Genomic DNA, 22,230 nt, shown 5'->3' on the forward strand with positions numbered 1-22,230 from the left:
CTCCCAAGTTAGTTGCATAATTTTAATAAAGATATTAAAAAACTAAGGAACATCAGAATATGGTAATAGAACAATGAGGCCTTGGCTGTTCTCATATGACTAGAGATAGCAATCGTCAGATTATTTGTTCAAAAAAATAAGCAGCAATAGGCAGACATAAATACATATGGAGCACCATAAAAGAGCTTGTCGTTAGCTGTTGTCTGAGCCCCCTGCACAGACCAAGAGAATTGGCAAATCACAAATCATCAACAGACTAAAAAGCTCAGAAATTAGAAAAAAAAAAGGGAAAAAAAAAAAAGCACAGAGTCTACTTTTCAATTTCATAATGTATATGTGATCACAACCGTACTCAATACTGCAGCTTCTTACTAAAGCTTGAGACAGTTCCCAAAAGCCAAGAGAGCCTCAGACACAAGCACTGGCATTGGGGCAGGTCCCCATGGCTGTCTGCTTCCACGGGGACCATGGGCCAGCTGGCCATCAGCCTTGAAACCTTCTGCAAAATACCTCAAATGGGTGGCACAAGACAGCCTGAATGCTAATATGGAAGTACGCAGAGTTTTCTAGCTTTTCCATTTGCAGGTAGGTCTTTGGAGGAGGTGTGAATCCAGCCCGTTAATAAAACATTTTGATTTCAACAAACTAGAAAATATTTTGTAGGAATTTTTCTGACCTCTTCCTGGGCTTTTTTTTTGTAAGTAATACAGCATCAGCTATGACATTAACTTTGATAAACATGATAAAAGCCATATGTTACCTAGTTTCTTTAAAACCAATTTAATAAGAAATTGAGTTCCTCACATTACAGCATTGCACAGCTGAATGCTTTTCTGCATTTTGTGTTATCCTCCGAAGCAACAGTCACTAGCAAGCAGTTTTCAGAAACAAGGCAGCAAGGCAGCACAATCGTGGTTGTATGCCGGCAATTCTTTTTTCCCCCTTATGTACATTTGAGACAGACGATCAAGCAAGTATATGGCTATTTATTTGCCAGTACTGCAGTTAAAGCTCGTATGAACCATTACACAGAAAATTACTTTTCTTTCTCAGTTTATATGCCTGACCTTGACAGCTTTGCTGCTCGCTGGTACCGTTACCATGGAAATGGAAGAATGATCTTTCTGTTGATATCATTGCATAATTAAGGGTCACTGATGCCATTTAGGTCAAGAGATCATTTTCAGAGTTCAGATCCTCAGGGGGATGAATGTTATTATTCTACAGAAATCCTGTGTATGGGCTGATGTGATTGTTACTCTGTCATCCTAAATGAAGCCCCACTGACTTCAAGCTAAGAGCCAGAAATATTCACCAAATCTACAGATTTCCAATAAGCTCGTGTCCGTGAGGCAGCTTTCTTTGGGCATTCACAGGTACACAAAACTACCAAGCTGTGAGGTTTGTTGCCACTTGTCAGCTGAAAAGCGGTAACTGGCTGTGTAATTGCTTCTCACCACTTTGAGTAGTGTGTAAAACACAATTGCTTATATTGGTAAAAAGCCTCCAGTGATAGAAAGTTGAGTCTCTTCAGGGTGTAGCTGGTTCAGAAGTTTTTCCCTATTAGCTTCTCTTAAGAAGCTTGACATTTCTACACGGGCAGTTAAAGAAAGGACAAATCGGAGTCTGTCCTTCTCCAGTGGGTGCTGGCAAGTTTCTCTCCCTGCTGAAGCAAACTTCAAAACCTGAGCCCCTTTTTAGGACACTTTTGGCAGGCAAAGCTTTCTAGCCTACCGATCATTTTTGTTGCTTGCTTCCAGAGTCTTTCCAGAAAGATCACACTTTTCTTGAAGAATGATATCCAAACCAAAGTATGATGTTCCAGCTCAGGCATCACCAGTACCGAGCACAAAATAGGGGGCAATCTATATTTTTAACATATAGTGTTGCTGGTTTGACACTGCAGAGCAAAAAGAAAAACAACTGCAATGGGATTACATCACGGCCTGCAGTTTTACCAAAATAAAACAAAACAAAACGGTTTTATAAACTTTGCATTTCATTAACAATATCATTAATTAAATCAAGCTAGCTCCATGCTAACACCTAATTTTATGCTTTAGACAACTCTTGAACTGTTTAGGAAAAAAAGGCCTCATCTGCGTTATCCCCAGGGTTTGGCAAGCCAAGATAGATGTTATGCTGCCATACTATTCCCATTTCTTTTCCCTTTATTTTTACACAGAGATTTTTGAAAGGTCTGTCTGCCTATATTTTCTGGCTCTCTGAGCAGATCTACATTTTTGATACACTCTTTCTTTTTCCCTGCGTGTCCCTTCTGAACAAACCGTGGCCTTTCACATCAGTATTCCAGTCATATGAATAGTTCCATCAAATCTCTGTTATATAAGGAAAGTTGAACACTATGAGGTTCTTTTCATAACTTCTGTAATTTGACAATCCCTCTTTATTAGCACTGGGTCTGTCATCTCGGTTTACTGCCGGGAAAACAAAGATTTGCGCTGCATGATATAAGGACTATAAAAAAGATTCAGATGGTTGTGAATCGCGCAATAAGACTAATTTCAGTATATTGTTTCAAGATGACTTGTGGAGATTTAGCCAATTAAAAATAGTTAGCATTGGGCTAATGTAGTTCCTCATGCTGGGAATACCCAGGGACAGGCTATACAGAAAGCTGTCATGAGATGGAAGAAGTCCTGCACTGGGAGCTTTGAAAATGGCTAAGACAATGGAGACTGCAGTGAAAGAAATTATTAGGTGCAAATGTTGGAGAAAAGAGTAGATGACATGTAGCCCAGTCCATCTGGCACCCACAGGCAGGATCTAGCCCTTTGGGACATTTCCATTGCCTTGTCCTTGGAAGAGACAGGTAATGAGTTTTCTGGGAATAAGCTGTCGTAACAAATTCCTTCTCCTGGGCTGAGTCCAATGCAGAGCTAGGCACTAGGTCCACATTAGAGAAAGGGGAGTATCTGAAGGAACATCTGTTTTCCCATATGCAGAACCTCCAGAGCAGCCAAGGTCGGATTATCCTATTAATATGATGCTCCTATAACGAACTTTATGGTCATATTTTGTCAATTAATTATTTGATATCTGTTGTTCGTCTGTTCTACCACCAAATAATTCCATAGCCCTTTTCAGCCCAGGACTAGCTCGTTGCTAACTGTATGTGCTATAAACAAATCCTCCTGCATAGTTTTTGTTTTCTGGTTGCGGGACAAAATGCTGCTCTTTTCCTGAGTGCTTGCTCTGTAAGGTGCAAGCTGAAAACATAAGAGCGCTATTTTACTTCTGGAAACAAACCCTCCCTTAATGATGACATGCAATATAAAAAAGGCCTGGGCCATTAAAAAATTACAATTTGCTTTCTTTTTAAAACAACAAAGTAGTACTTCCAGACACCCCAGTCAATCTGCTTTTGTGATTATTAAAGAACCCTTAAAGTGACAGCATGTAATATTTTCTTTTTGTTCTCTCTTGCTTTCTTCAAAGTAATTCCAGAATCAGCTTTCAAGAAAGAACCAAACACTGTAAGAGCTACAGAAATGAATAGTTTGTGTTCAAGAAATTAATAAATCTAGACAATTGTAAGGGTCAGGACCTGCTCTTTTCCTTTTTGTTTTAAATTGCTGTCATTTTCCACATGGGTTTCTGAGAATTTGATTATTTTGTCTTCTGGCCATGGCCATCAATACCATCTGCTGGGAGCTTTTTTCTCCTGTCACTGAGTATTGGAGTCTCACAAAAAGCTTTTTCAGCAGACTTTTTTTTTTTTTCCCCAAAAAAAATTAACATATGACTGGAATAAACAGCCCCTTACTCTATTTAGTTAAAAAAGAAAAAAGGACCATTGATGGCCAATTTATTGTAAATGCTTGTATGCAAAAGAATTGTATAATTGCTAGCAGGTGATGGTACTTAGCAGATCTTAAACAATCATCTAACTGCAAATATTTATTCTGCTCGTTATTTTAGAGATTATTATGGGGAAAAGAGAAAATATATCCTCAGTTACACTGGGGCTCTTCCTGAGGTGCAAGTGATGCTTCAATAGAAACAGAACATGAAGGGCACCACAGACAGACACAAATGCAGAGTTTTGATGATTAAAGCAACAAGACTCACTAGCCACAACTCCCAGTCACCTTTTAAAAAATGAGTGTCTGCACCAAGAACAGAGGAGCTCTTGGGTGTCTCTTGGGAATGAATACACGTACTACTGGGTATCCCATGGCGCAAAGACTCACAGTGCAGGTAGTATCTTTATCTCCTGTCCCAGAATAAATTCTAAATACTCCTTGGCTGGATGTGGAACGCTCTTCTGCTTTGAGAATAAGCACTTACTATTTTCTTTGATGACTCAATGGCAAAGTTCATTGGAAAATTAGCTTTAGCCTTGCTCCTGGGATCAAGAAGCAGAGAATGCTGTCTCAGCAGCAGCACAACGAGGGAGTTAGTGTCAAAAAATATTGAAGAAAGGGATTTTTGACAGATTGGAAAAATCCCTCTGCAAGTACAGTTCTCCTGGGGAAATCCTCATCCATGAAGATCCAGCTTGCATTGACATTACGTTTTAATTTTCCATATTCCTTCAATGGCTTGAGTTAAAGACAAGGGGAAGGATGTGTTTTAGTTACGTGCTTGTGACTTTCTTTGGGAAGTATTATTTGTCTTTTCCAATTTTAAGATCATGATGTGATGGAGATGATGTGGGATTTGATCTGTGGGAGGCCTTAGGAAGGCATGGATTTCTAAATCCTTAGTTAGGGGCTGAAGTCAAAAGTCAATGCTCCCAGCCCCTGGGATTGCCTTCTCGGCATTGAAATTCCTGTGGTACCTCCATTTCTGGTCATGCCTCTATTTTTGTCAGGCTTGATGAGGCTTTGAAGGGAGACTTGAATTTCAGTCCCTGCTTCACTGAATATTTAATATAAAATAGGAAATATTAATAAAGCAAGGATTATGTAGGACTCTTCTCTCTCGGGTGAGTGCCTCACAACTAATCTCTCTGACCCAGTGAATATTTAATTATTCAATACAAGCAGAACAGGTTCAATAGGAGAGAATGAGCATCAAGCAGGGAGTCAAAATGTTCTTCTGGAAAAAATGGGAAGGGCAGGAGAGCAATCTGAGCCCAGACCTCCTATTTTCTGGACAAATGCTCTATTGACTGGCCTAGCCAGTGAACAGGGCCTCATCCCACCTGTCCCACAAAAGGTCAGAGCTTAACCCTCTCTATCTGTTTGAAGGAGAGGGCTCGTACCTAGCTGCAAGGACAACTCCTCCAACCACTGACAGCCACAGTGAGAAAAAGACAATGGGTCTCGGGAAAGGCTGCAGGACAGCGCGTAGGAGAGGGCCAGTGCTCCCTCCACAACTGCTGCTGATTGAGCAAGGAGACCAAGATTGCCTTAAATCCTATATCGAGTCCAAGGTTATAGGCTGGGAATTCAGAAGGAGGAGCCTTTCTTATTTATCAGATGTACAGGATGCTAAGGCAGCTTTAGCTTTTGGGAAGACTTAGGAGAAATGCCCCTGCTTTAGCAGCACCTGCCTTCTTCTGAGGGTCTGTGGTGAGAGGCCTGGATGTTGGACGTGACACATAACAGAAAAGGAGGAATTCTCTCCCCCTTCTCGCTCACGTGATAAAGTTCAATCTGGATTTAGTTGCTGTTACAGCCTAGATTTTTTTTTTTTTTGCTAGCATCTTCCCTGGCTTATAAATAGCACCCACCAGAAATTAATGGTCTGCAGTGTCTGTAAATGTTCTTCTTCATCTTCACAACATTGCTTTGAAAGGGCAAGTATCATCGCCTCCACTTTACCGATAGGAAATGGCAATTTAAAGGACTCATTTTCTGTCTGCACATCTGCACTTACCAGTGACTTTTTTTTTTTTAATTTATTATAGTAGTTCCTAGAAATCATCTGCAATTAGGCTAGAGTCTGTTTGTGCTAATTAGAAAACATTCCTTGTGCAATCAGCCTTGTTGTCTGTATAGCCAAAACAAAATGTAGGAGGAGAAAAAGGTGCATGTGTATTTGCAGGAGCACAGAACTAAAATCCGTGTCTGCCCTGTCTGAGAGCACAGCTCTACCCATCAGATTGAGACGTCTAGCAGAGCTCAGAGATTAATTTTGTTCAAAACAAATGAACAAAAACTACAAGAAAACAAACAAAAAAACTACAAAAACAGCAACAACAAAACCCACCTGCTCTTGACATCACTTGTACGCATTATGCAGAGCAAATTGGTTGGTAAGTGAGGAGGGGACCTGTGGGATTTCGACTCCCAGGCCTGTGCTTTGGCCTCCCTGCTGCACTTCCCACACCACCCCCAGTGCCGTTGTCACCCACTTTGTTGTTTTTTTATTTAAGACTAACAGGAAGCTTGACCCTGTAGGCTCCAAATGGCATCAGTAGGCTTTGGGTCAGGCCCAAGGCTGGTCTAAATGTTTTCTTTGATGTTCACTGCTTAGTTCGCTCAAAAAATTGAGTTGTTATCAGTATTCTTCCATTTGTCTGTCTGAGGTTGGTGGCAAGTCATCACCTAACTTGCTTAGGATGGGTTTTGTTCCTTGGAGAGCCAGGTAACACCCAGGGAGTAATGGCACACAAGGCTCCTGCATGGCGTGCCCACACCCATGGGCCTGAGTGCTGGGCAGAAGAGGTAGGCAAGGTGTGTGCTGGAAATGCTGCTGAACTGAGTTAGAAACATTTCTGTTCACAGCCAGAATTGCTGTACGTGGTCTCCCAGCAGCTCTCCAGCTGTCAGGTCAGAGCTTAGTGAGCATTACAGGTAACAAATGGGAAACTGAGGCTAAATTTAACTTTTCACGGTGTTTGTCTGAAATGTTAGTTATAGGCTTTTGGACTTACTTTTTTTATATAAAGTATAAAGGATATTGCTGACAGTGGCTAGTGAAGAGTTTAAGAAACAAGAGAGAATTTCAGTTAAAAGGCCTATTTGTCAGGGCAACAATTTTGATGAATTGTTGTGAAGGATTTTTGCTTTTATAGACAGTGTTTCCTCCAACTATTATATAATCTTGGCTTATGGGTCTGAATTTAATTCTTAGTTCAGCAGGCATCATCACTGAAAAGTGGATGTCAGAAGTCTTAAAAGGATTAGTTCTTCATATATGCCCAATAAAATTGATTTGTGAATTAGGGGTCCCCTTCACAGGAGTAATAAAGTTTTCTTTCTGCAAGCAGTGAAATTTCTTTCTTGTAGCTGTCAGTGTAGTCATTCTGCATTGGTGTAAGATATCGACAGTGTGCTCAGGGCAATAACAGAAAAGGGCAGAGATTAAATAAGGGGAACGGAGTCATCTCAATTGAGCAGAGCTGTTTCAAACCAATTGCAAATACAATAAAACTATAAGGCCACCTCTGCTCTTAGAAAAATGTTCATAGAAACTTTACTAACAGTGCAACGATTTTATGTGATGTTAGTGAAGAAAGTATGTCTCAGAGGTGCTGAAACCTACACTTCTTACACACCATGGCTGCAATATAGCTACAACAATTATCCAACTCAGAAAACTTCCTTCTGTCCAATAATTGATTAATGCAGAGCTCAGGACTTCAGCTGGTATAAACCACCGGGTGACAGTCCATCTCTTACTGAGAAAGACAGAAAATACCAAAATCCTGTACTGAAAGAAATGCTAAAACTAAAGCAATCAAGCAAAAGCCAAATGAAGAAATTTGGAGTGGAAGGTCTCTGGTGAGCAAGGTTTACTTCTCAGGAATTAGAATTAAACTGTAAGAACAAGAAAAAGGAAGAAAAATGTATTTTCTTTTTTTCCATTGGGCAATTTAAAGGGTGAGTGCATGCTAAATGACAGTTTGACAAAGGTCCTGAAGAATGAGCTTTTTGCTGGCCGTGCCTACACAGTATTAGCAATTAATGGAGAAAGTGTACGCTGCTTTTGTAAGAAGTGTACCAGAAAAAAATTTCTGAGGACTTTCATAGGACTCCATCATGCTCTCCCACACAGCTGCATTCATGCACAAGTGCTCAGGTGAGTGGGACAATGTACGAGCTTACAGCAACGCCTGCAGAGCAGCCTCTGGACATGTGATGGCAGGACAGGCACTGGGCAGTACCAATTCATTGCTGCTTTCTTTTTGCAACAAACAGCTGTGTGAATCAGAATGCAACCAAGTCACACCAAAGTGGTTCTTGGTGTGCAGCACTTCAGAAGGCTCTGCAGTGCAGCTGCAGAGATTGTTAGTACTGGGCAGAGTGAGAAATATCGCTAAGAGTAGCCTGACTTGACAGATAGGCTGTGTACAGCCAGGAATATCCCAGGGGCTATACCATATGCACCGGATATAAAAATTTAATCAGACTTAAGATAGTTTTTGTATTTTACAGAAGTTTTCTATATTATAAAGTAATAACAAGTACATACCTTAAAAAATATACTGGAAAAAGGAAACAATAGAAAGGATAAAAAAAAAAAAAAAGCTTTTGCTTTGTTCTTAATTAATTAATCCCAGGGCTGATCAGCCAGTGTACACAGATGCAGAGACACAAAAACCTTACAAAACTTAATGCTATTATACTGCAGAAGAGCAACATTATCTGAGCTTTTAAAAGGATATGTGAAAAATAGGCTGCTATCATGTTTCTGATTTCAAAGACCAAAGGAGGGGAAGGGGCATGCAGGACAAATTTCAAGGGTTCTTTTATAAGGCAATGGCCCTTGTGCTTTCCAACGCATTTAGGGCACAAGGACAAAGAAAGGTTTTAGCAAGGTTTGTGAAGCCTTGTTTGGATTAGACCCCAATATCCGCAAAGATCTGCCTCTGCCCAAAGTGTGGTCTCTTCACGCCACCAGTTTTGTAGACAGCGTAAAGCTCAAATGATGGGAGTGACTTTTTTTTTTTTTTAACATTACACAGTTTAAGTCATGCAGTATTCCTTCTCCAAACACAACATGCATTTGATTACACTCTATATCTTAGTGTACTAGAACTAATCTACTAAAATATTCATGTAGCAAAGAAAAATGGGAATAAAAAAAAAAGTATGTGCAGTGTGGTGGAATTAATGTGCCTAGCGGAACATTAACTTTTGTATTTCTTAGATTTTTTTCAGTGATTTTTAACCTTGTAGCCTTAATGGTGTTCTGACACAGCATTTTACATTTAGTATTTTTCTTTTTTGAAGTTCAAAGACAAAATGAAATAACGATGGGGAGGGGTGGGGTAAATGGAAGAAAATAAAAGAGGACCAGGAACAATAGAGCTGACTCCTTTGCTTGGTGAGAAAAGGTAACAAACACCTTGAACTAATAATTTCATACATAGGATGAATTTCAAAGCAAGCAAATAAATAAGGTAATTTTAAAAAGACAATGAGATCTAAGTGACACACAGGCAGAACTGACCATTAGATAGTCTTAAAAGAATTTCACCCTCAAATGACTGTTTGTGTAAATGGGTGGTTATGAAACATGCATACATGTGCATGAAAAATCCCACACATCTGTATTTTGTTTTCATTTTTAGCTATGTATTTTTGCTGAACAAGTGGTGAAACCTGTGCTTAAAAGTGAGCAAGTGAGCAGTCTTTATCTTTACCTGTATTAAAAAAAAAAAAGAAAAAAAAAACAAAAAAAAACCCAAGACATTCGTGATGTTCAAAGTTACTGAAAATCCAAACTATAAGAGCGATTTTAAGAACATTGCAGCTTAGCACGTAACTCAATTCTCCCACACACTACAAGTTACTGATGAAGCTTTTTATGCTAAGACTCAAAAAGAAATAATGAAAACTTATTTCTGGCATTTCTGGCAACAAACCAGCTAGGGAAGATTATATATCAAACTGCAAGTTTTATAAAAATTGACAGTGTGGGAATCAAAGAGAAAAAAAAAAAAAAAAAAGGTGGTTTGTAATGAAAAGTGTTTACAAGTGTAGCTGTGTTGGGCATACCAATCACCTGCTGTATCGGGTTAGAGGCGACTTCTAGACCATCATGGAGTCTGAAACTACCTGATCCATCCTCTGGGTGTTCATGTACCGTCCCCTCTGTCTGCTCCGAAGATGCATTTTCCTGAAGGCACGAGGGCTCTGTAGGTTATAGTTGTCTTTCTGCTCCATGCTTGTTGCAAGAGGCGGTCTGCTGGCAGATCTCTTAGCACATCTCTTATGTTACAGTCGAGGTGATGAACTTTAATCTCTACAGAGAAAAACAAAACATCCTTGATTCATGAAAATAAGCCTCTATCACTTGGCTGATTTAAAATTGTATCTTCTTAAATGCATATTGTAATTAAATAAGAGAGCTCAGGCTTTATTGTATTCTTTCATTTTCTGGCTGAACAAACTCTTTGCAGAATTAAATTAAATTGTGCAGAAATATTCATGGCCAAGGAAATTAAGATGCTTATCAATAGAGGCAAAAAAATTCCTGATTCTTCCCTGTCTCAGATTTCCCTATAAACCTGAATCCCATGCAGTATTTCAACATACACTTTTAATCAAGGATATAATGAAGTGTGTGCTCAGGTCACTGAAATGAACAAGATGCCTTGGATCTAAGTATTTAATTAAAAGATTTCTTCATTGAATTGTGTTGTACAACACTCTCATTTGTCTTGTGTTTGTTGTAATTATAAGTGGTCTCTTGTCATGCAGCTCTATGCACTTCTCTCCTGAACCTCTACTTTAACCTGTACAAGGGGCTAAAAGGCAGAAGTACAACATTAATCTCCCTAAAACAACTTTTTCTCCTGTATTGGCTTCCAGCTAAATAAAAATCTGCTAATTTCTGAGAAATGCAGCTTTTGTGAGTGTGGACTGGCTTTTAGGTTCTTCCAGCTTGTGTTCCCTTTACCTTCTTTATCTATAATTGTACCATACACTAAATTCACAAAATATCTTAAACAGGTATTTAAGTGTAAGAATGTGCTCAAATCCTGTGGACTACAACAGGAGTTAAGCCCATGCTTGTAAGCACTGTGGTAAATAGAGATCAGATCTATGGTTCAGGATGTTTCAAAGCAGGAGCAGTTTCCTTCCTTGTGCTTTCTGCCTTGTGCCACCAACACTGTGCTCATCTGCCGCAGAGGAAGAGTTTGTCCTTTGATAGCTGTCACTGCAAATGTGATGCCTGGCTGTGCAAAGGTTCAACAATTCATTCTTGACAGGCAAAATAGCAGTGGGCTGCCTAGTTAGTAGGGTTTTGACAGCAAGCGTGTTTTACCCTGTGGGATTCGTGAGAAGTTTAGAGTGATTAAAGAGTGGACAGACATCATGACTGCTTCTGGGTTGCTCAGTGCCGTGAACTGGGTGCATGGCATTTACTGGGAGAAGCGAGTGATGCCTTAAAAACTCCCTATGAGTCACCTGGCCTTGCCTTACCTTATACGTGCCTTTACTGGCTCCAACTGATGTGAACACTTTCTGTGGAGGTGTTTATTGTCTTAATCAAGAAACAGATGGATCAGGCTAAAACCAGGAGTGTCATCTCAGGTTAGACTGGATGGACCACCATATCCCTACTATAAAAGTCAAGCAGAGTGATTCTTCTCTGAATACATACTCCCACCTTTCTGCACAGAAATGATCAGGGACTTTGCCCTAGCAGCTGCAGCTGAATCATCGCATTGACCCATCGACGACAGAATTATCGGCTGTGATCGGCTCTGTTTCAGACATACCTAACATCCTCTGCCAAGGACCTCCGTAGAGTAATCCTGTTGTCTTACTATTTTCTGTGATTACACTAGGAACACTCTGTAGGGCTATTACTACAATACTCTTGCAGCCAATATTACAGGGTGTGCGCAGACACGGAAGTACAATTCTTTAGTGCAATTCATTAGCATCAATCAGAGACGATGCTCCGAGGGCTTCATAAGGAGAACACAATTGTGTGAGATAAGCAATAATCCCAGTGAGTTACATTTCATCAGCTGAGCCTGCCTTTCTTGGAAGCGGATGAGTAGTATTCTGTTGCAGAGGGAGATATTTGCAATATTTACGTCAACGCAGAAAATGAACACAAGAACCGAATTATATAGAATTCAATCCTCAGAATTCAGCTGCTGCAGAAAGCTTTCTGTGATCATTTAATTCTCTGGTATACTACAATTTCTTTTAATCTTCCATTATAACAAACATCCCATACATAGCTCATTAAGGCTAAAACAAAAATCCCTCTTATTTTCTCAATACTGTTACCTTTTCAGCTGTCATATCACCTTTTACTGAAATTCTGCCAAGTACTCCAAGGTAAGCAGAGAGAATATATATCAGGATATATATCAGGAGGCACCTCCAAGAAACACAAGTTATTTCAATATTTGGCATATGTTTCTCTGAATCAGCTCTGAACAAAGCAGGGAGGTAGCAGAAAAATAGCTTGGTGTTAAAGGATTTACGTTTGGCAGAGGCAGATAGCATTTCTTTCCATTTGTGGTGATTAAAAATCCCAAGTCACTTTCTAGAAGCTTTCAAGCTGTCTTGACTAGTGAGTCAAGCTGAGCAAATGTATTTTGGATATACTACATAGTGGTTTGTTTTTTTCCATGTGATCCTGTCTCTGTTCTAAGTTTCTGCTCTCTGCATTTGACTCTTACACTTATTATTCCTCACAGAAGAAAGAAGTATAGTTCACTGCAGACTGAAGATATGGCTATAGCAGCTATATGACCATCTCTCCATCTCTTCCCCAGCACCCTCAGTTACTGCCTCTCTCAATCTGTATATATCCCATGTGACATAAAAATTCTGTTATCTCTATTTTCATAGATGAGGAATGTGTAATTAAGAGACTCGCCCATTAAAAGAATTTTATGGGAAAGAGAGTCATAGACACACTGCGTTTCTGCCAGGAAATAATTGATAAATTCCCTAGTGTGTGATCTGAAATTTGTTTAACTGTCTCATCACATTTCCCATCGTCATTTTCTCTTTCAGACTAACAGCTAAAGCTGTTGCTGTTCTCTTACCAATCTTGGGAAGCTCGTGGATCTTTGGGATTCTGGCCGTCAATACCCACACGTTGGTATTTCAGTATATGTTTGCTGTTTTCAATTCACTACAAGTAAGTACCTGGTGGGAATGGTGGGAAAGGTTATGGTTACTGAACTGCTGTTGAGATCCAATAACTGGATCATTAGTAATGTTTTCACATGCTTGTATTTATTGGATTTTTTTTTCTGTGTTCTTTCCTGTGTCTTTTATGTCTGTGTTGATCATACAGTGCTGGCAATTGTTTAGTCTCTGTATGAACAGAACTTTCACCCCACTCCTTAAAGTTTCCAGTAGCAATAATTAAATAAATGAGACAGCAAGCCTGAGAAATAGATTCACTCTTCTAGCACTGGGTATCACAGGCAAGATTCTTAAAGGTAAAGGCAAGATTCTCCCGTTAAAGATACTGGAACAAATTTTCTATGTCAGTTTGAGGCTTTGTTACTGAGAATAAATGAAAACAAACAGAAGTTGCTGGGAACGGTGCAGCACAATGAGAAAAGGAAAGCTGCTCTGCATGCTGCAGAAAGCAGCACGTGATTCTTAAGACACCAATCCAGAAAAATAGCTCTGTTCAGGAAAGAATGCAAGCATCTGCCTAGCTTCAAGCAGAGGTTTCAGCAGAGGCATCAGTCTATAGGTATGTTGTAATTCCTTCCCAAAAAATGGTTACAAAAGGGGAAAAAAATTAACTGTTTCAAATACTATGATGTCTCAGGAACAAATATGAATGTAATGCAGTTCTCCCAATAAACTTACTAGAAAAGGTTAATTTTTTTATGCAAATTAAAAACTTCAAATTAAAAATTTCATCCAAATTAAAAACTTTGGCTGAATACCCCCTAAAAAAAAAAAAAAAAAAAAGAATCTGGCGGAAAGGGCTGGGAACTTTTTGCTTTCCATTGGGCAAAAAGTCTAAAGATACTAAAACTCTGTTGTGAAAATTTTGGTAATGATAATGCCTCTTTCTAATATAAAAAGTAAGTATCTGGTGTTTCCCCAAAAGCATTTTCTTCTGCCTCTACATTTTCAAGCACAGACAAAATGTTCTCTTGTAGCTCATGACAAGAATTACTACTTATTTGCAACCACTCCAAAGCACCCCAAAGTTTGAGAGGTGCTGTTTTACATGAAAAAGTCTTGGTAAGATGCAGAGTAGCCTAATGCAGCAGGTTTCTCCAGTTTCACATGGGGCACAATTGCCTACTCTTCAGTGTATTTATAGAGCTCCATCTACACGATACATGCTTTATACAATACAGTGAGAAATATGTTGTTATATGTTATTCTTCACAGTCTTCACCGTTCTCCCTTTTATCTGTTTTCAGGGATTTTTCATGTTCCTGTTTCACTGTCTTCTGAATTCAGAGGTAGGTTACAAAATGGAGTCAACAGATTTGGTGTTAACAAATTCACGTAACACGTAAGACAGAAAAAAAAGGTCCCCATTATCATTGCCTGCTATGGAACGGATTTCTTTTTTCCTTCAATAAACACAAGACTGTTGTTAGTGATTTTATGGCTTACAGAGTTTTGACCCAGGTTTGGCATTTATTTTATTTAATGTAAGAAAGAAGCGTTTCCAAAAAAGCTGAGAGAAGGCAGCTCAAGATGAAGGAGAGGTGCAGTCCCAAGGGCTGGAGCGATGAGCAGGGCACAGGCTGAGCTGTTAATGGAGGATGTTTAGGCAGTGGCAGCAGGACTCACTCTGGCAGTGCCTGCTAGGGGGCCTCTGGCTTTGTTACATCTGCAGTTCCAGAGAGGAAAATAAACATTAATCTCAACAAAACATACTTTTGGAGACTGCTCATGCAATTCTTAATGGGAAACCAAACAGAGTAGAACATATTCCAGGTATTTTTCTTGGCTGGAAGCGGAGGTTTTCACAGCGGACCAAGAAGCATCTTTTGCATGAAAGCTGTCTCCAAGCAGCTGGGGTAAAGCCAAGGCATGGCTGATGTCGCAGAGACCATCTCTGCTGTGCTGGGAGCTCCCTGCATCCCTCCTCCCTTAGCAGAGAGCAGAAAATCCTCCGCAATATGCATTACTGATAATGAAAGTTTCTTATAAAAACCAGCATGCTAACAGGGGTACTGCTTTGTGAAGGCTTTGGTTCTTCCACAGCTATTCCTTCTGGATGCTACAGAGCTGCTCCATCACCTCTTTCTTCTTCTTCAGCATCAAAAGCACTCTTCTGTGAAGTTGTTTTACTATTGTTATTTTTCATTAATATTTGCCAACATATTCAGTCTTAGAGCATTGACATGACCTTTACTACGGTCACTTTAGAGAGTCAAGACTGACTGTGAAATTCTTGATCTTTATTGGAATCATCTAAACAGGCAGGTTCAAGGTACGGAGGAAAATATTTCCTTACCCTATTTTCTCCAAGGCTCAGAAAGCCTTCTTCCTTCTGTCAAGCATCAAATGTCATATCAAATACAAATATTTGAATTGCTACCATTTTAACCAAAACCAAACGAGAAATGAAATTCAGAAACTTTTCAGAATTTGAATCCTCAAAAAATAGTTCATGTATAGGTAATATGAACTGGCAGTTTTGGAGAGCAGGTCCTATTGGCTTTGTTGCATGCTATGTGTATCTAAAATGCTTCATCTAAACTGCAAGGGTGCTTTACTTCTTACCATGGAAGTAAAACAGATACTGTAAAGCAAAATCTGCAAAAGCCCTGTGACTGAAGCCCCTCAGCCTCCCTCAGTTTGTCTCGGTGCCTCGCTACTGCACCTCCTAACATCTCCTTTCCATCTTTTTTCACTGCAGTTTGAGCTGCTTACATCTTGATTTAGCTACTATACATATAAAGATCAGCTAATTCCCTTATGCTTATATACGCTGCAGTTTTGTGTTGTTTTTGTGTTTTTTTTTTAATTGCTTTTATTATTTTTATTCTTTCTAACAACATGAGTAGCAATACAGTGATATCTTGGACATGTACATACAAGTATGGGATAACCAAAATAGCATGATAATATTGACAGAGAAATGAGACCTAAGGAGGTTATGAAATGTTTTGTATTTAATCTATGTATACTTGAAAAGTGAAGTTAAAATTTAAAATAAGACCTTAAATACAAAGAAAAATGAAGAGGCAGACTATAGATTTTGGTTCATGTTTTTAGTACATCATGTTGTTTTTAGTGACATTAATCTGGAGGAAGGTTAATGGGGGCATAATTGTAGGCTGCACCTGAGAAAACACACACAACATTTTCGAAGAAATCTTCTATCTGGTATCTTTTTTTTCCCCAAAGGTTAGAGCTGCTTTTAAGCACAAAACCAAGGTCTGGTCCCTTACCAGTAGCTCGACTCGCAACATCAATGTGAAACCCTTCAATTCAGACATTGTGAGTATGTCCTTTCTTTTTTCCCCTGTACTGTACTTGAAAGTGCTCCACATTAAACTCTGTTGAAAGACCAGGACTCAGAAGGCACATGGGCACCTAACTTAATGCATGGTGTAGAGAGTGGAACCGGCAAGTATTACGTTGCAGCTACAGTGTGTGTTTTGAAAGCAAAGGGCAAAATTCTACTTTCTGGTAAATTATGAAATGGAAGTAAACAAGCTTTACCAGCTCTGGAGTACGGTTCAGTGAGACTGTTCCCATCTCTTGTAATGGACTTCATATTATACATTCAAGCTGCACTTTGGCAATGTATTTGTCTGATGACTATGACTTTTTGATAGGGCACTTTTACATTTAAGTCTGAGAAATAAACTCTTAAATAAATCAATGTGTGCATATGCTTTTCCAGCTCTCCCTAAATTGTCTTGAGGCAAAATACATCTGTTTTTATAAAGAGCCAGACTTCTAAAGTGATAGGTATTATTAAGTGATCGCTGCCAATCACCTTAGATCTTGGCAATAACTGTTAAAAATCCTTTATGGCATATGCTCTCAAGACTCCGTGACAACGTTGTAACCTAAATAGATGCTTTCAAGCTTTTATTTCATCAGACAAGAGTGGTTTAGCAAAATAAATAAATCTACTTTCAATATTATTTTTTCTAGATGACTGGGAACAGGCCAGGCACAACCCCCACAAAGCTGAACACCTGGGATAAAAGCACCAATTCAGCCAACCGCATTGATTTATCAGCAGTCTGACAGTAATACCAGCTCCTCAGTGAAAATCAAGCCATACATTCAGGACCTCTGACACAGTGTCCACCAGTTTTTTCTCACCGTCAATATCAGTAGAAAACTGCTTTTTTAATCACTGCCTAATAAATTGGAAATTGCCATATTTTGTCAACTAAATAGCCCTCATCTGCTTGCCTTTGAAACTACCACATTCTACCACTTGCCTGTTAGCAGTATCTAAAAGTAACTAGCACAAATATACACTGGATGGTTTTGTCAGCAATGATGAAAACACTAGGTATGCAAGAAGGGCTTATTCTGTCTGAACCATTCCAGCTCCCAGAACTGAGGAAAGGCAACATACCTCGGGAAAGATGGATTTTTATGCTCCAAAATAAAACGTTTCCCATTGTGATGTTGTAATGGGGCAATTCTGGTCTTGCTGTGCACTCTCTGTTTACATTTATTACCTTACAGAATGCAATTATTGAATTGACGCTTATTCAAAATACGTAGTGTGGTGATTAATTTAATTGCTACAAAGAAACCAGAACTTGAGGAAGAAGCAAATTCAAGCTATTCAGCTGCCAGACATGGGCGTGGAATTAGCAAGGCTAATATACACACGTCCCTATACACATGAACAGCATACGTAACACGTACGACTCCTATACGTGGCCTATTAGTATTTTAGATATTGCTGTTTACATCATACCTATACAAGGCAGAAATGACAAAGGTTTTCCTACAGCAGTCCACAACATTTCTATCACTGATTTGTGTCTGTTGACATATCACACTACGAAGTGTTTGTATTGCTCTGGCTGAACCTTTGGATGCAATCAACAACCATCAAGTCCATCAAGTGCATTTTGCAAATGCACTGCAGCCTTTGGAAATCCAAACCTGGCACTGTGACTTTTCTTCCTCCTTTTACCGGTCAGATTGAGGCACTGAATTCCAACCACAAAGAAGTAACACAACGGTATACTGTGAAGACAGCCAAACTAGAAATAAGTCTATGTATTGTTACCTACAGGCATCTTTTAAATAGGTCTCTGCTGAGTCTTTTGTGGTTTTAAACTCCGCTCAGCACTTAATAACTCCTGGTTTAGTACTGCTATGAAGTATCTTTAAGGGGAAAAAACTACTGTAATTTTTCTTCTGACCAGTATTTTGTAGGTTCACCAAAGTGATGTTTGGATCACTAGAGAGTGCAATCTGGGCTGTGCAAGAGATCAACCCTTCCAGCTGGGCGTAGAGCAGACTGTGAGCACTCGAGGCGGTCAGAGCCCCTAAATATGTGAATTGGTCTAGGATTTACTCAGCAGCCAGGGTCCCCGAGAGTAATTGCCAAAGATGAGCCCCTTTTCGCAGAGTGGCTTTGCAGCCACATCTCCTTATCCCCAGCTCTTCTTGTTTGCGGTAGGTGTCTCCCCAGCTCACTTGGTGTACTGGGTTGTAGGAATTACCAAGGAATTACACAGGCTGCCCTAATGGGCTGCCAAAGCACTACAAAAGGAGGACTTCTGGCCCCAGTGATTCTAGCAAGATACCTGCTACTGATTTTGAAGAGAAAAGGCATTTGCACCCTGATGTGCAGGCTGGAAATTGTTTATTGGATAGTAAATCTTAGAAAGAATAAATAAATTGATCTTTAGGGAAGAGGAAGCATGCATCAGTTAGGACTGAACTTAGTGAAAAGCTTCATCCAAAAGAAATGGAGTTGAAAGTTTAGAAAACATCAATGTGTTTCATTTTTTATTGATCCAAAGCAAATTTTCTCCATGTATCCTTCCTGTACAAAGAAAATGACAACAACAACGAAACAAAACCAATCTATTTCAATTTGGACCAAGCTTTTCCATCTCCCGTTGACTTCCCTCCATCCTGGCCAAGAATCGGTACGGTCACCAAACCAAAACCCCACAATCCGTCTGTGGCTACAAATTAAATCAGTCTACAGAAATTATTTCGGTTTCCCAGACATACACTGAATTTATGCAGCTAGAACAGAGCAGAATGTGACACACTGCATATATGCATATAGATATACATACATAAAATATACAGGCTTCTAATCTTGTGTTGCCTATTGGTAAATAAACACAAGTTGTTGACAGCTAACTATAAAGAGAGGGTCAGTGAAAGCTAAATATCTAAACTTCTATGTCTTTTTTTTTGGCTTTTGTGTATGGCTTTTTCCTAGCTTTTTATACATTGGACTGTCTTACAGCTCTGCAAATATATTCAATTTTCTTGGCCTGAGAATGTTTTTCTTTTTTCCCAAAAGATGCAGCAGAAGGAGCCCTCAGAATATACGGAGGAGATTGTAACAGTACTGTGACAGCAGAGTATGAAGTGTCTATTTTGTGTGCAGACAACATATTTAAGCATATTTTTTGATACTGGAGCATTTGTTTTGTGTGTTTTTTCTTTTTGTTTGTTTTGCTTTTGTTTTTAACACTGTGACCATGGATATAGATTTAGACCCTCCTTGATACTTTCTCTTCCAATCATTTTATTGTAGCACAAAAAGTTCTATGAATGAAACAGGACATATCAAGGCTTTTTTTTTTTTTTAATAATATTTTTTAAGAATAATCCTCTCTATATGATTTTCATTAAATCCATTTCCTCCTGTGCTGGATGTACATTGGTCACCCACGTCACTGCCCAAAATCCATTTGAAAACAGCATGTGACATACAAATGACAGTACCAAATGCCAGTAGTATGAAGGACTAAATCTGGTTTTCATCCAGGTATACCATATTTTAAAATTGTTTACCAAAAATAAGAAGAGCATGAAAACGTTTTTGGCTTTATACTTTAGAATGTGACATAGATGTATTATGTATCGAGGCAGCATCATTATGCTGTACCTACTGAGATCCGCTGAGGATAACGTGCATCCCATGCTTTAACTTTTGAACGTTGCTTGTGATGAAGCAGTGTATCTTGTTCACGTCACATGAGGTTAGGAGTTAGAACACGGTATTTATAATATTAGGTTGTGGATGGGGTTTCTGATGCTTTTGATAATCTTGTGAAAAAACAATGCAAAGAAAAAATGTTTTCTATTGCCATCCGAGTCTGTTCTTTTTGTTTGATTCAATGTATTTGTTGGTACTGAATGCAGCAAATGTACTGAATAAGAAATGTGCAAATGACTCTTTAAACAATCTCTTCCTGTCCTCAGTCTTTGAAGCTTGGAAATCTTGCAGTTTATTTATGGGCTTGTATATAGCAGCTTTTGCAATATTTGTTTTCAGGATAGCATCATTTTGTCAATGGTATGAAATCTTAATTGAATGAGATGTGAGTTTTAAAATACATAATGTAGCAGGAATGACTTTGCCAGTAAGTAGAAAAATAATTTAGTTTTGTTGTTTGTTATTTCCCCCAAATAAATAAGAAATCTTAATTTCCTAAAAGAACTTTGTATTCATTCAAATTATTATTTTGACAGGCATGAGTATACATGAGTATAAAAATGATGGCTCCCTATGAGTATTAGCGTTATGCTCAAACAAGCAGAGCTTAACTCGTATGAGAAATCATATTTGCATCACGTGGTCTGCCGTGGCCCAGGTACTGGGCACCCAGTGTTTTTGTATTGAAGTTTACACTGACAGAATATGCTGAGGACAAACATTCGCTCCCCTTTAAGGATGGAGCTTGTTTCCAGAAGCATCTGCAACACGTTATTTCTCCTATCACAACTATTCCGATAAGCTGGGCAGGGTCGAGACCTGGGTGAGAAATGATGCTTATGGATGTGACAAACAGAGCTCCAAGTGTCAGCTTCTGCCTCCGAGGGAAAACTTCTCATTCTGCCAGGTCTCTGAATGTAACGGAGATGGGGAGACAGTGTACACATATATTTTGTGTATCTGTGTGTGTGTGCACATGTGCGTATGTGTACATGTATTTGCAGAATATAGGATTCTTTCCCAAGTCTCCTCCTATCACCACACCAGCATCTTCCCCTCTGTTTTCTGTGGCTAGGGACAGAGAACTTGCAGTACAGGAAGAGAGGGGTGCATGTGCCAGTTAACTTTCCATGCTGTTTTGCATTCTCCTGCAGCCAAGCAGCTCTGGCGACTATCAGCTCTTGCCAGTTGCCCATGTTTTCGGTGTCTGGCAGCACAGGTATGGTCAGAAAGGATGTCGTTTCAGAAAAAGCAGGGGTTTTGTCATTGCTCTGCTCTTACCCTGCTGCAAGCCCTTCAGCAAGTAACTTTTCCTGACTATGTGTTTATCCCATCAGTGAAGTGAAGATAATGATACCATCCTCTTCACTAAGTGCTTTGAAACTCACAGTTGACAAGCAGAGCATTTATTACTAAATACTAATGCTACACAGTAACTTTGGTTCTTTCACCTATTGCTGGCTCCAGTGCTGAGGACAAAAGCATTTATGGTGTGGCCCTAACCTTTTCCATGTCCCCCCTCCTCTACTGCTTTCCACATTTACACTCCATTTTTTCCTGTTACAATGGATGGCATTCGTTAATCACTGGTGCATGGAGTCAGAGATTTCTCCACTCTCCTTTTTTCCTACAGCTGTAGGGACATCCTTCTCATGTGGTTGCAGTCTAAATGATTCATGGCAGCAACCTGGCATGGGAAGTAGGGCAATCAGGCCCACCTGCCACATATGCTGCCTCAGAGCAGAAGGATTTACCTTTATGATGCCCCAGAGCTGCATCGAAGAGGTGGGAGTCCTCTGTCTCTCCAGGACAGTCAACACGCAGCCTTTGTAGCGGGGAGAGAGCTTCTGGAATTGAGTGCAACCAAAGCAGAAAACCAGCCCAAGGTTCACGCCTCATCTGAGTGCCTCAGGGACTGCAGCTCTGGCTCTAGGACTAGTTTCACCCTTTAGCAGGGCGATGGGTAAGAATGAAAGGCAAAACAAAAATTATGACTAATTTTCCTAATGCATGTTGTAGTCAAACCTTATTACCCTCACCGTTCTCTTAAAATGATCATGTAAATCCAGAAGAGTTACATCTCAAAGAGCAATCAGCTCCAAAAGCTCATCATCATAGGGGTACAATCCTGTAGATGACATTTTCAAGGTTAAAGCTAGTTCTGCTATAATAAATAGGCTGCCAACTGCCTCCTCTATATTGCATGGCTGTGTAGACATGGTGGGG

The 22,230-nt window shown here is 39.5% G+C and overlaps 1 protein-coding gene and 1 long non-coding RNA gene across 4 annotated transcripts in view; one reads left to right on the forward strand and one right to left on the reverse strand.

The window, feature by feature from the left end:
• The window catches only part of ADGRD1 (adhesion G protein-coupled receptor D1), a 154,843-nt gene extending 137,351 nt beyond the window's left edge, over window positions 1-17,492 (forward strand). For both annotated transcript variants that reach the window (XM_013173436.3, XM_013173437.3), the window contains 4 exons: window positions 12,909-13,035; window positions 14,294-14,335; window positions 16,239-16,331; window positions 16,998-17,492. In XM_013173436.3, the coding sequence (XP_013028890.1) occupies window positions 12,909-13,035; window positions 14,294-14,335; window positions 16,239-16,331; window positions 16,998-17,093 (358 nt within the window). In that variant the 3' untranslated portion in view covers window positions 17,094-17,492. The remainder of the gene's footprint in view (window positions 1-12,908; window positions 13,036-14,293; window positions 14,336-16,238; window positions 16,332-16,997) is intronic.
• The window catches only part of LOC125182793 (uncharacterized), a 263,096-nt gene that overhangs the window by 40,062 nt on the left and 200,804 nt on the right, over window positions 1-22,230 (reverse strand). For both annotated transcript variants that reach the window (XR_010825632.1, XR_010825633.1), the window contains exon 3: window positions 9,978-10,164. This is a non-coding gene — a long non-coding RNA (uncharacterized lncRNA). The remainder of the gene's footprint in view (window positions 1-9,977; window positions 10,165-22,230) is intronic.

This window comes from Anser cygnoides, chromosome 17 (assembly GCF_040182565.1).
Source record: "Anser cygnoides isolate HZ-2024a breed goose chromosome 17, Taihu_goose_T2T_genome, whole genome shotgun sequence".
NCBI lineage: Eukaryota > Metazoa > Chordata > Aves > Anseriformes > Anatidae > Anser > Anser cygnoides.